Genomic DNA, 15,492 nt, shown 5'->3' with positions numbered 1-15,492 from the left:
TAATTCTTAAATTTGTTTGTTATATTATGAATTACTTCATAATTATTAGATCTTATTTGAGATTAAAGATATAAATTTATTTCATTAATTAATTTACTACTTGAATATAGTCCTTCTTTTGTTTCCCTTTGAGAATGTACTTATAATTTTTTTTTTGTTTTCTTTTATTATATTTTCAGTGATTTTGGTACGTTGTGGACCTTTTATTTTAAACGATTTTGGAATTATATTGTTTGATATGCTTTTTTGAGGATATACGAGTTGATTTTTACTGCCTAAAGTTATTTACAATTAAACACAAAAATCTCAAAAAATAAATTTGTTTTTTGTTCAAAAATGAATAGCAAACAACAAAAATCCAAAATCGTGAATTCCAAAAATTTTAAAATAGAATGGACGGTAGGTCCTAATGAAATTCAAATTTTCTTTGATGTAGTTAATTTGTATCCATCTGTACCAATCAATGTAGCAATTTCTGTTATTATTAACAGATTGAATGATGATTTTGACAAACAAGATTATTTTGCAAGGTAACCTTAAGAAAAAATGGGATTTTGCTTGCAATTTGAAATTTTTTGTAAAAACTGTGACGAAATTATTGACACAATCCAAACATCAGTAGTAAATAAAAGAAGTTCAGAAGTCAATCCACAAATTGTTGTTGCTTTTCGAGAGATATATAGGTTATACATTCATTAACGGTGTTGTAACTTTGATATCAACAAATAATCAAAAATATATAGACCATTTTGTTTTATCAAAACAATGCAAAGGTTGCGAATATTGGAACAAAAGAAAGAATGAACCTGGTTATAGTAACTGCCAAAATACTCACAATTGTCTCATTAACCACGTAAAATCTTCAGGATCAATGGAATCTGTGGGTGCCATTGAAATGCTTGGACGATCTGTGGAGAAGTACAAACTAAGGTATACATCTTATATTGGAGATGGAGACAAATCCTCGTATAAAATGATGTTATTAAGTCTGAACCATATGGACCTAATGTTAGTATTGATAAAAAAGAGTGTCTTGGGCATGTTCAAAAGCGTATGGGAACACGATTGCGAAACTTGCGTCAATTAATGAAACTAAATATACTGTCTGATGGGGGGTAATAATGGGTAAAGGACGATTAACAGATAAAGCCATAAATACTTTGCAGAACTGTTATGGTACTGCAATAAGACAAAATCTCAACAGCATTTATGAAATGAAAATTATTGATGAAATGAAAAAAAAAAAAAAAAGAGTATTTTTTCCTTAAAATATTATTAAAATATTATTGATGAATAATAATCCTCGATGTATAAAAAGCTAGTGCATGCGGCAGTCAAATAAATTAACAGGTAAATCGAATTACAAAGCTAAATTAAACCTTTCATTAGCAATAACAGAAATTTTAAAACCTACCTTTTAAGATTTAAGCAGACATGAATTATTATCCAAGTGTTTGCATAGACAGACGCAAAATAATAACGAAGCGATCAACAACTTTATTTGCAAAAAATGTCTTAAAGATGTTTATGTTAGCCCATGTACTCTTGAATTAGCTTTATTGTCTGCTGTTTTAGAGTTTAATGATGGAGCAACTGGGCTATATAAAGTTTTTAAAAAACTGCAGATAAAAACCGGTCGATTTATGCACATTGGGACAATTAAAAATAATTCAACTCGAATAGGTTATATGACCAAAAAGACTTCCACAGCAGGTATCAGTAGAAGAAAGATGCTGAGAGCAATAAAAAAAGGATTCATAGATAAAGAAAATGAAGAAGGAACATCATACTTTGCTGGTGCTTTTTAGAATGATAACAATTTTATTTATTTTTTATTACAAAATCTGTAAAAGCATTTTTCTTGTGTTTCTTTTTTTTTATACTTTGCCACACATTAAACACGTTTTCTCAACTTCTAATGAAGATTTTGATTTGAAATTTTCAGGAAATTGATGTTTCTTGATGTGTTGTCTGGGGTTTGTACCTCAACAAAGGTCTAATTTTTATATTAAGTACAATTTTTTATTTTTTTAGGTACTTTATTTTACTAATTTAAAAAAAAAATCTTTTATTTTATTATCTTTTGAAATATTTACCCGTTTTACACAAAAGTGGTTGAAACCCTAGTTAAAAGTTGTCCTAACATATCTTAAAAATTTGGAGTCAGTAGCATTTACCGAACTTTTATAATCTTGTTTGAAAATTTTTCAAAATGGCTGCTTAAATGTCTAACTACTCACTGGTTACTTTTTTTTTCAAAATTTCAAAATAATAATAAAAATATTTAATTAATATAAAATAGAATTTAATTGCAATTGATGCTCAATTACAACAATTTAAGCAACTTTATTTTAAGAGGATCTGCTACCATAAAAATATACCTAAAAAGCCATTAATATAGCCTTTGTTAACTCATTCCAACCAATATCTTACAAAAGATATGTAGATGACAGGCATGCTCGCTTCGATTCGAAAGAAAAACAAGAATTGTTTCTTAAAACTTTAAATGAACAAAACACCTCCATAAAATATACTGTTGAACTTGGAAACGAAAGAAAACAACTTCATTTTTCAGACATTTGCATTGCAAATACAATAAATGGATTTTATGGGTTTCAAGTACACTGTAAGAATGCGATGACAAATGTTCAAATAAAACCGAACTCCAACATCAACCCAAGCATAAACACAAGCATAAAGGTTTTTTCTGTAGAGCAAAACAGATCTGCACTCAAAAATATCTCTCACAAGAAATTGATACCCCCATAAATACATTTTTTCAAAACAGTCATTACAAAAGCAATCTTATTAAAGTTTGCGAAAACTATTTAGACCACGTTTCAATAAAAATACTGCATCTAATCAGTTATATAATCAGTTTATTAAACTACCTTGGATACCTATTATTGGCCAAAAACTTCAAAGAGATTATAAAAAACAAATCATCAGAGTTATATTTACTTCAGCTCCCAATAGACATTTCTCTAACTCATTTGTGCAACTGATTTCTTAGCTTCAAAAAGAGACCAATAAGGACACTATTGTTAACAAACTATATTCGTTCTAAGTTAAAATATCTTATTTTAACTTTAGCATTATCAGACTAATATTGAAAAAAAGTGGAAGAGGGAAGTATTACTGTATATCATTGTATAGAAATTCATTTTATAATAACAATATAAAAAAAACTAATATCGGTCTGTTTTCTTTCCGAACCAAGAGAAAAAAGAGTTCACGACTAAGTTATGCGATAAAAAACTTTATACATTACTGGAATTCACAACTAGTTAAAATTGTGAAAACTGTAAGCTGTTACCATCCGAAAAAAACAATCGTTTAAAAAAGATTAGTAGTAGTTTATGAAAACTAATAGAGCTTGCCTGAAGAATATAAAAGTTTAAAAATAATCAACGACCAGTTGAAAAATATTTTTAGTTACAAAAAAGATAATAAATGTTTAAATTCGTTGACTGGCATGAGAAAAGAAATTTTTGGTATTTTATTGGAACATTTAAATCCTAGAAATAAACGTGAAAGTATGAAGTATTATCATCCTGAAATTCATTCTGAAGAAAAGTTACCCAAAGAATTGTTTACATATCCTTCATATTTCACATATCTGGTTATCAATTGACCAACTATTCTTGTTATTAACATGACTTTTTTTATTTAAATTTTACTTCCTGGTTAAAGACACCAAAATCTATTTTGTCAAGAACTTATTATATGGTTAAACCTGATTTACCTTAAACTTGGTGCAATACTACTTTGGACTAATTTATTTTACCAAAAACTTAACATGTCGTAATTTTTCAAATAGACTTATCCTAAAACAAAAGTTATTATTGACTGTTTTGAATTGGTTTGTCAAAGAAATTCAAACCTTACATTTCAAAGTAGTTTGTTTTCCCACGATAAGCACCATTTTATCTATAAAGGATTAGTTAAAATTGCTTTTTTTTAATAAAATAACATTTTGTTAGTGAACAACTTGTTAGTTCTATTTCTGATATTGAAATAGTTAACCAATAAGGACATTTGAAAAGAGAACTATAGAAGAGTGGATTTTATGTAATGGCTGATAAAGATTTTTTAATATCTGATTTGCTTAAGCCTTTTGGTATAATACGTAATAGAAGAAATCAACATTACACAAAGAAGTTATAGAAAGATAAACAATAGCAGCTTTATAAAGTCATGTAAAAGTGCCAATTTTACTTTATAGATAGTTAATCCTAGAAGATGAAGAGTAGGTGACTCATCGAGTACATCCCCGTTTATATATATAGGAAGATCTGAATTATTGCGATAACAATTGGCTGAAAGAAATTGAGCTTTATCTCTATTGAAGTTCATCAGCCACTATGAGCTCCATGCTGTAGCAGAAGTGAAATCCTTTGCAAGCTCAAACGCCCCTCCGAGCAATCAGAGAGTGTTGGTTTCTTATCACGACAAGAGTAAATGGTGGTATCTTCAGCAAAAAATGCTACCTTAAGTGTGAGAAAATCTGGAAGATCGTTAATGTAAATTAAGAAGAGTATTGGTACAAGGATAGAACCTTGAGGAATCCCTAAAGTTACCAAATAAGAAGAAGAGTGCTGTCCATCGAGGACAACTTTTATTGGAAAGGAAGGATTCAGTAATCCTAAAGATGTTGCCAGATACACCATAAGAAGAATGCTGATGGAGAAGACCAGCATGCCAAACTTTATCAAAAGCTTTACAAATATCAAGAGCGACGGCCTTAATCTCTCCACCTTTATCTAATGCACAATAAAACCTATCAGTTATTATTGTTCGCAAATCAGCTGTAGAACGAAATGATCAAAATCCATATTGATGGTCAGAAAGTAAGTTATTGTTCATGATGAGAAATTAAGAGTTTTTTAATTAAAGATTCAAAAACCTTACTTATGATAAGAAGAAGGACGGTAATTGATCGTCTAACTACGGTCCCATTATTAAATTAATAATGCGATGGTAGTTTGAAGAATCAGATCGCTCTTCAAAATTTTTAAAGATAGGGATAACAGATGCCGCTTTCTAGCAGGCTGGAAAACAAAGCTCTGATAATCACTTGTTGAATAGTTTTGAAAGTATGGATGACAGCTCCGGAGAACAATTCTGCAAGACTACAACAGGTATTTTGTATGGACCACAATTTATAGAAGAGTCTAAGCAGGAAATCACTTTTCATGTTGGAGTGATATGAATGTCAAGCAATTGGATTAATCTGTTGGACCTCTATATCAGGTAGAGCGCAACTAGTGGAATCAAGAGATGATATTGATGAAAAGTTTTTAGCAAACAATTTAGCTTTGTCTTTAGGTGAGGTAACAATGTCTGAACCATACAAGAGAGGTGGAATTAAAGATTTTCCCTTATTTTTGATACTAATAAAGATTCTCCAGAAGTCACGAGGGCCTAATCTTTGAGAGGAGATACGAGATTTCATGACCTGAGAATAGCGGGTTTTGGCGTTAGACGAAACCTTTTTACAATTATTTCTAGCAGTAATAAACAGAAATCTGTTTTCTGGAGAATTGTATTGCTAATAAATATGGAAGTAACGGTTTCGATTGGCACTTGCAGCAGCACAGTGTGAGAAAAGCCATGGAGGAGAGTAAGACATCACCTGGAATTGTCAAGAGGGAATAATAGATTCCATTCCAGCCTGAATCCACGAGGTAATGTAAGAGGCAAATTTGTCGACAGGAATACGAAAGATTTCTATCCAATGGCAATCACGAAGAAAATTACGGAAAGAATCCCAGTCGGCTTTAAGGTAGTTGTAAGAGGTACGATAATAGGTATTCAGGTGATGAAGAAGATTAAGATATTAGTTTTAGAGAGATCAAACTGTGGTCAGAAAGCACCTAAAGGTAAATGTGGAGAAACTGAGCACTGGCTAGGATCAGAAACAAAACATAGGTCGAGTAGAGAAGATAAATGATTCAGGTTGTAATGAAAGCGAGTTGGAAAGTTCACTATTTGAGTTAGGGATTGAGAAAGACAAAAGTTACGGGCTTTAATGCCTGCAGAATCATTGACACTCGAGCCAAGTCTTTCAGAGTGGTGAGCATTAAAGTCACCGACAACAACTATATTAGCTGATAGATAGAGAGAGAGGGCTTCGTCAATATGATCAGAAAAAAAAATCAAAAAGAGTGCAGTCTTGAGATGAAGGAGAGCAATATAGCACGAAGAGAAAGGTTATAGAGTGAAGTAGTGCTATACGAAAGCACATGAAAGAATAATCTGTGGATTCTTACGAATGTAAGAATTCTTACGAATGTAAACGCTCTGGCCAAGCATGTGACTATTGGAGTCTTTACGAATTAAAGGAAGATAACCATCAACACTAAGAACGCAAGATGAGACAGCTGAAATCAAATTAGTCTCACAAAGAGCAAGTAGGTTTGGTGAACTTTGCAAGAGATAAGATTCAATTGACAAAAAGGTAAACGAAGACCACAAATATTAGTGAATGATAGGTTTTGTGATCATCGTAATGATGATGGTTTTTTGTGTTTTATAGTTTTTGGTACTTTATTTATTTTTAAATTAGATTGAAGAACTTGACTGAAAGCATAGATAGTACTCAAAATTCTGTTTAATAGCTCAAGCAACTGCCTCATTACTACTAATAAACCCTAAGCCGTAACAAAGGTCTCCAAATGTGGCCTCTGCAATGCACACCAAACGTACAAACAGGGACACCATCCATGCGCAACTTTGCAATATTAATACTTTGATATTTTTCAGCTTGTGATGGAATCAGCCTTTCTGAGAGCTACTTTAGAGGTCGGGAAACGATATTTATATTTATATATATATATATATATATATATAAATAGATAATATATATATATTTATATATATATATTTATATTTATATATATATATATAAATATATATATATATATATATATATATATATATATATATATATAAATATATATATATATATATATATATATATATATATATATATATATATATATATACATATATGGTAACTTCTAATATATATATATAATATATATATATATTAGAAGTTATGCGGAACATTAAAGAGCTTGTAAAAATTAAAAATGGTCGTGTTCAGGAGAGGCAGATCATTCTAGAACATGCCGAGGTAACTTTGATTGACTAAATTCTTAAACCTTGGCAGTCGCTCCAGAAAACAGGAAAGAAAAACTAGAGAGTCCCTGGAGATTAATAAAGCAAGAGTTTAATATGAGATAGGTATTTTTATACTTGACATGTTTTAATGTCTTTTTTCTAACCGATTTGTTTTATGTTAATTTAAACATTTTATTATTACTTTATGACGCTGACCACAAATGGGATAGCAAAATAATATTATTATATTATTATGTTACAATGTATTTAAAAAATATTTATACGTTGCCTTTTTATTGAAATCAATACATAAGTATTATATATATATATATATATATATATATATATATACATATATATATATATACATATATATATATATATATATATATATATATATATACATATATATATACATATATATATATATATACATAAATATATATTGAACGTTTTATATATATTGGTCATTTGTTCTTATAATTTTTAAAAAAGTATATATTTCTCTGTCTACATTTAGAAACAGTGTAGATTTTTTGGTATGTAAATATTTTTGAACAATAAACTTAAAATATTTTGTAAATAGAGTATAAATTTTTCCAAAATGAAATAAGCATTGGAAATATTTTTTATAAATTTTATTATAGACAGTCGTAGGTTTTAGAATAAACCAATTTAATTTGTAACAACTTTTTTTAAAATAATTGGTTGTCGCAATGTTTTTTCCATTTACCTTTGGTTAAGACGAAATATTGTTATTTTTATTTTACTGATTTATTTTGTATGCCGTTTAATTTTATTTACAATAAGATTTGTAATGTTATGCGGGCAGGATTTCAAGAAGATTATCTAAAACTTATCACAAAGCATTTAACAAAATTCTATTTTCTTCTACAATAAAAATATCCATATACTATATAAATATTGTTTATTAATGTTTTTTGTGAGAAAACAATGCATTTGTGAATAGCATTTTTTGACAAGCGTTTTTTTTTCACAAGACGTCAATATTTTTGTTTTCAATATTATTATATAGTATTTTTTTTTAAGAAACTCCCTTTCATTAATCAGTGCAATTTGTGGCCATTCATTACTCTTTCTCTGTATTTATTATTTTTTTTGTGTGCCACGATTTTATGCTATCTATTTTAATTACTTATGCTATGCTACGGTATTTTGACTTTAACATTTTTTTTAATACAATAATTATGTGTAATATAAATAACTTATATATTATTTTATGCTCGTAAATTTGACAATAATATAAGTTTAATTTTCTCTCATTACATTGTAGGTATTTGTTAAAGTATTCAGTTTTCTACAACAACAAATGTAAGCTCATAAAGATGTATACGTGTATGTAAAGTTAGTCTATTACCATGTAATGATTATACACCTTACAATTTATATTTTTAGAATCAGACTTACATTGAAACCATTTTGAACTGGGTATCTTGCATTGTAAATACGCCAACTATTAGAGGATGAGTTACTATTTCGCGAATAATAACGAATGTAAGACAATCCATTCATGTCAAACACTGGTAAATCTAAAACAGATATTATATAGACTATTTTTTATATATCAATTATTTATATAACATTTTAACAAACAAATTTCATTAAAATAAAAAACAGAAGCTTTTGTGCCGGTAAATAATGTCATCTCTCAAAAGTTGATTGTAAAATAATGATTCCAGGTATAGGTTTTTTCTTTTCTCCTACTATAAACAATCCCCATCAATTCTGTAATTTAAAATTTCATTTTTAATAACTTGAGAATTATGTTAAACTTGTATAAGTACTTCAATTTATAGTGTTAACGTATAGTATTACTTGTTAAGTAGTTGATTATTACAAATTAACTTTTATATTAATATCAGTTTTATAATATTATCAACTTTTATGATAATATCAATTGGTTAGTTTAATTTACTTATATGCTATAATCCTAATACTTTTTACTTACAAAATTGAATTTGCAACGTTACTGTTTACCGAAGGTTTACTACCTATTATGATGGTGACTTTGTTAAAAGTAATACTTTTAACAATTACAATTTGTTTGTTTCATATCATCTACAGCTTAGTTGTTATGTCAGTAAATTATTTAGCATACTTCGAGCTGTCTAGACGATCTGTTTTTAGACCGCTTTAGACTGTAAACGGACATGTTTAGACTGTAAGAGAAACATCTAAGTTACTATATACTAAAAATCGCAATGAAGGTCTTTTCCAATATTGGAATTTTAGGATTTAAATTTATCAACAGTGGGATTGATAAACAGATGTAGTATAATATCTGATTAACTTAGCCATAATTAATGAAAAACCTTCTTTAAAAAAATTAAAACATTTTCCAGCGTTTTACATTGCTGAAAGGTCAAATTAAATTAACTTATTAGTTAGTGTCACAAAAAATATGTTAGAAAAAAAAAGAAATTAGTTCGTTTTTATTTGTTTTGAAATGTGCAATCAGGAAATACAAAAGGTTACGAATTTTTTTACTGAACAGTCCGGTGGCGGAAAAGGCCGTTCAACCTTAACACCTGTTGGTTTCAACGTCGTTTAAAATGAATAAGCACATTTTAAGTTGATAAAATAAGTAGTAAACCAAAAACGTGCAACATTTAATTGAAGAAGGCATCGTCATTATTTTTTCTCGACTTAAACGGGCTTTGAACGTTACACAGGTATTTTAGAAGTTTTGCCGGCGGTAATAATGAAGAGGAGCAATACTAAATTCAATTCAGCCCGAACAGGGAGTACAAAATTTTTTGCATATATTATTGTCAGGATCTTTTATTAAAAGAACATTATTTTTAGTTAATTTTATACAATGAGCAAATATTAATTGTTGATTAACATATGAAATGAAAAGAAAAGAATTTGAAAAGAATGGAACTAAAAGTCTTCAATTTTTTTTTATAAACTAGCTTGGAAAATTATTAAACTTTAAAATCAAGACTATTACTATATAAAATACTTTTAGTTTTTTATCTAATTGCCTTTTTATGCTGGAACTTGTTATTTTCACTTATCTTAAACTCTAGAATTAAGAAAACAATGCTCCCATTCATATAGCGACAATTTCAAAGTGACATCCGTTTGTTTAAAAATAAAGAAAAATTTTTCCGTACCCTGAATTCTTTTTTCTTGTGCGCTCTAATTTAATGACTTTTACCTGATATCTATTTTTGCTGCTCTTTTCCACATGATTACAAGTTGTGTTAAGGGAGTAGTGCATTATTTAAAATTAAAAAAATCATTTTTTCAAAAATTCATTTTTATATCAATAAAATCAAAGTAGATTCCTATTTTTTTCTTGGTTGTAAAAAAAACTTTATTATCTGCATTTAATCTTTGTTTAAAATGATTCAGTATCAATTTTTATCTATAGCAACGATTTGATTTTTACGCTGATGCGCGTTTTTGTAATGAAATTGTATCACAAAGTTCAATAAAAAACCTTTATACTGACTGTATAAAGCAATGTATTGTTTTTCAGCTATTGTTTCTTGTTTATTGACTTGATTTATGGGCGTTCATTGCGCATAAGACAACTATTTGTACTACTTATGCCCGTATAAAGGTTGTTTTTGACTCTTAACCTAAGTTTCTTTTTAATACCTTGATTGAATAATTGTCTTGATTAAATATCGTCAAAAAAGCTTTACCAAACAAAAAGTCAAAGTTTCATGAGAACAGTGATAAAAGGGTTTACATTTTTAAAAAAACTACTGCTATAATCTGAGACTGAAGTTTAATTGAAAATATTCCAGGCTCATACTCATTCAATAAATTGTAAAAGAGGTTCCACAAGATCTTTTAAATGTAAATGACGATTTTAACTTTATTATATGATTTATTTTACCTAAAAACATAGTTATGTTTCTTAAATGACTCAAATGTTAAAGTTTTGTAAATTTACAATTTGCTTTTTTTAAAACAGTAAGCCTAGGTATTGGACTAAAATCATGTTGCAAAGGTTGTTAATGAAAAAACTGTTTTCTTATTTATTATTATTGTTAAAAAGAACTCTAATGCAAAACAAAATGATCTAGTTAAGCATAAGTGTTTTTGGCATTACCCACTTGACAAAAACCCTAATGTTGTAGCAATTCGTGAACTGGGTCAAAAATTTAACTCCGACTCCGACTCCAAAGCAAAATTTTTGAAAATGTCTTTGAACTCTTTAAAAAATATTACGTGATAATTTAAAAACATTCTTTTCGCCAAATGTCTGAAAAGTTATTTGAAGGTTATATATTTTGTAGATGCTTTTTTTGCAAAACTGCGACTCCAAATCCAATAGTTTAACTATTGGATCTGGAGTCGCAGTTTTGTTTAGAGACTCCGACTCCGCTAAAAATATTGCGACTCCGACTCCACGACTCCGACTCCACAGCTTCGTTTGTATGTCGTATTTGTATGTCATCGTCTTAAATTCCAGTCTCATATATTGTCTGGAATAACGATATACAATTGAATTTTTTGCACTGTCTGTTGTATACACCATCTGATCAATATTTATTGTCATTTCTTCTGATAACTTTCCTGAAAAATGTTTACATAGAAAAAAATAAAGGTCCAATGAATCGCTAAGTCAAATTATACAAGTAAATAAGTCTAAACTATGTACATGTTAAAAGAACTGCTCTAAGTATTAAGGTAGGATCAACTATTTTAAACTCTATGATGGGCAAAAACTTTTTGAATGAATCTTTTAATGAGTTTTGAGTGACATTTAGAAGTAGTGCGCTGATTTGTAAATTTAAAAGAGTTTTTTTTATTAATTAGGGTCTCAACTTTGTTAACATATTGAATCAAAATAGAAATTGAATCCAATATAATAGAAATTTAATCAAATAAAATAGAAATTTAATCCAATAAAATAGAAATTGAATTAAATAAAAAAGAAATTGAATCAAATAAAATAGAAATTGAATCAAATAAAATAGAAATTGAATCCAATAAAATAGAAACTGAATCAAATAAAATAGAAATTGAATCAAATAAAATAGAAGTCAAATCAAAATATATAGAACTACATATAGCTACAGATGCAGTTACTGAAGTAGCTTTCAGGTAACGGCAAGATAGAATTACTGATATTCAGTTTCTTGATTTCTAAAACATCTAAAACGACGTCAATTGTTAAACTTTTTATATAAAATATCAAATAATGATTTTGGCTTAATTAAAAACTGTCTAACCGCAATAGCGCATAAAAAGCTCATTAAAAGCAATAAAAAAAAATTTGTCACTATGACTATTAAAGAATTTACTAGATCTTTATGTTTCCTTTGCACACAGTTTGCATATGTATCAACTCCAAAACATCCTTCACATGCCCTCTGACTGCAACTTAAATATTTAAGCCAATCTTTGTTTGCTTCTCCCCAAACAGCTGTACAAACACAACAAAAGTCTTTATCAGTGTTATTTTTCAGAACAAAACCACTAGGTAAACTGGGGTGATCAGAATCAGCTGAAAAATAAATCTTCATTGTTTTTGTTTTGACTGGTTCATCTTTTTTTTTTTTTTTTGACTTGTTGTTTCATTAAACACCATTTTTTTTGTACTCGATTCACTGTATTTCTAAGGGGATGCTAACCGCAACGGTAAAACGCATTAAATATCAATCCTCTTTTTGTAGATATGTTGGGCCATATTTTGCTAAAAGTAATGTGAAAGTGTCAACAAGGTATAGAAATATGATCATTTTTAGCTAAGCAATTAGACAAGGCCTAAGACTCCGTATATTTAACTACTTTATTAACATATGTGTCAAGTGGTTAAAAGCGATGTGCACAATGAGGTGGAATGCATATTATTCTAATATCCATCTCTATTGCTAATTCAATTGCTTCAAAAATTAATCGTCCAAAAGTTACAATACTTTTTTTGCCATCCAAATTTGTACAAAACTCACTTAAATAATGTAAAAAGCCTAAGGAGATCTATTGATTAATATATCAGGTATGTTATCAGTGTACCACGTTCACCAATAGTTAACATAGTTAACTTTCATACCTCACAAGAGCCCTTTACATAGAACCACTTTGCACAGATTAAAGGCCGCTTTCATCACAATTATAAATCAAATTTTAAATTAATTTTTATTGTAAACACATTTTAGACTACATTATAATAAGCTTGTTTACATGTTTCACATCAGAGTCGTTTATAATTATAACTTCAAAAATGTTTAAAAGCTAACTGTAAACTAATATATTCTGAAAGCCTCTCTCTTATAAATGAAATCTAAAGTATTAAAGTCATTTTCAGCACAATTTGAATTTCTTTCAAACGGCGTTCCGCACTTTAAAAATTTGCGTGATAAAAGAACCTAATTTACCTTAAGTATTATCTTTTCTTTAACGACGAAGTTGCCCCTCATTTGAGCGTGTGCTTATAACCATTACATGATAATTCGAAAAGAAAAAACATAGCAACTTAAATTGTTATTTTAAAAATACTGATATTGATCTATCGAAAAAAATATACTTTGTGGTCAAAAGATTGCGTATTTTGATTATTTTTTGGCGATAGGCATTTAAGCAGAAAAATATTTTTTCAACTTCAATGTTTACTCGCAATATTTAAAAGATAATCGAACGAAAATATACAAAACCTTTATTTAGTAATATTCTACAAATATAAGTTAAAAATGTTTTGAAAAAACTTAGTCAATACATTTTTTCAGTTTTTATGTATTATTATATTAAAGCTTAGTCGCATTAGTGACAAATTCGCTTCGTGATGAATTTTACCCCGCCTTACCCTAACAATCAAGTTAATTTTTAATTTGGCCACCTAATTTATTGGATTTGTATTTACAACATACACTAAATAATCATTACGGCATATTTTGAATTCCAAGGCTGTTAAAGCGGCATGTAAATCTGTTGAAGAAAAAATCACATTAAATGAAAACGCATCAGGTGCCTTTAAGTGGGCAAGTGTAGCATTAGCTGTTATCTTTCCTTTTATAAATCAAAACGTAATTTGTTAGCAGTTTTGATTTCTATTCTAGTGGTTTATTTTATGTACTTTCTCTAGAAATATTAACTTGGGCTGAACTTGCTACTTTCGCATTATGTATCAACAACATGTATAATAAAAGATAGATAATATGGTAGATATGTAGATATATGTATATCTTTGACAGAAAACTTTGTTGAACCGCTTCCGATTTAAAATGTTTTTACGATTTGGCAATTAACATATCGCTTTTTTAAGGATTCTTACTTTGTAGAAATTTTTAAAACTAATTTAGGGTTGTGAAATCGACCAGAGCCAAAGCCAAGGACTAACTAAGTCCTTGGCTTTGGCTTTGGCCTTGACCTTGCCTTAAGGCCAAAATTAAGGCCTTGGGATGGTCTTGGCCTTGGCCTTTTAAAAAAATATATAAAATTAAAGAATTAAAAGTTTTCATTCTTTATTATTATGTATTTTTATGGTTTGCTTTTACAACATCTGGCTTTATTGTCACGGCAACTGTTACCTACAGTTTTGTTAATAATTGGCACTAACCTAAGGGAAGAATTTAAGTATTTGGTTTTGCGTAGACCATGTCCTTGAAACTCTTATTTTTGGCCTTGACCTTGTCCTAGTAACTTTTAGCCTTGGTCTTGGCTTTTGCCTTGTAACATGATGCATTGGCCTTAGGCATGCTATTGCTACTTTTGGACTAAACAACTCTGAATTCCACGCACGTCAAGCCTAATTGATTTTTTAAATTTATGTAATGAAAAAATAATTATTATTTTCAAGTTATATTTACCTAAATAATGAATTATATTTATAGCAGGTTTTAAGATAAAATGATACCCTGCTCAAACTAAATACAATTTATTGGCTTGTGGGATTTAAAAAAAATTTTATTGCCACAACTTTTTAAAAATTGTCCAAGTTAATTACTTTTTAAAACAACAAAAATTCGTATTATAAAGCACAATATTCCTATATAAACACAAGTTTTGCCATAGACGTCATCTGTACTGATTTTGCAAAGGCGTTTGACAAAGTATCACGCAAACGGCTCCTACAAAAGCTTAATGCATACGATATAACTTTTATTCATTGGGATAGCTAACTGGCTAGCGAACCGAAAACAAAACGGTAACAAATTGGTATAAAAATAAATCAGATTGGAAGAATCACAAGTGGAGTTTCACAGGGTTCAACGCTTGGACCTCTGTTATTTATACTTTATATAAACAATCTACCAGACAATATGGCGAATCAAAATAAAATATATGCTGACGATAGCAAGATTCTAGGTGCAATAAAAGCAAAGACGACGCTTTAACGTTACAAAATGACATAGACAAAGTAGCACGTTGGTCTAAACAAGAGGC

The 15,492-nt window shown here is 28.8% G+C and overlaps 1 protein-coding gene across 1 annotated transcript in view; it reads right to left on the bottom strand.

Annotated features, from left to right (window-relative positions):
* The window catches only part of LOC136086625 (receptor tyrosine-protein kinase let-23-like), a 198,004-nt gene that overhangs the window by 121,430 nt on the left and 61,082 nt on the right, over positions 1-15,492 (bottom strand). The window contains exon 6 of the mRNA XM_065808839.1: positions 8,554-8,675. Coding sequence (XP_065664911.1) covers positions 8,554-8,675 — 122 coding nt within the window. The remainder of the gene's footprint in view (positions 1-8,553; positions 8,676-15,492) is intronic.

This window comes from Hydra vulgaris, chromosome 10, assembly GCF_038396675.1.
Source record: "Hydra vulgaris chromosome 10, alternate assembly HydraT2T_AEP".
Lineage (NCBI taxonomy): Eukaryota > Metazoa > Cnidaria > Hydrozoa > Anthoathecata > Hydridae > Hydra > Hydra vulgaris.
The sequence above is the reverse complement of the archived record's forward strand: the minus strand, read 5'-3'. Positions and strand labels throughout refer to the sequence as shown.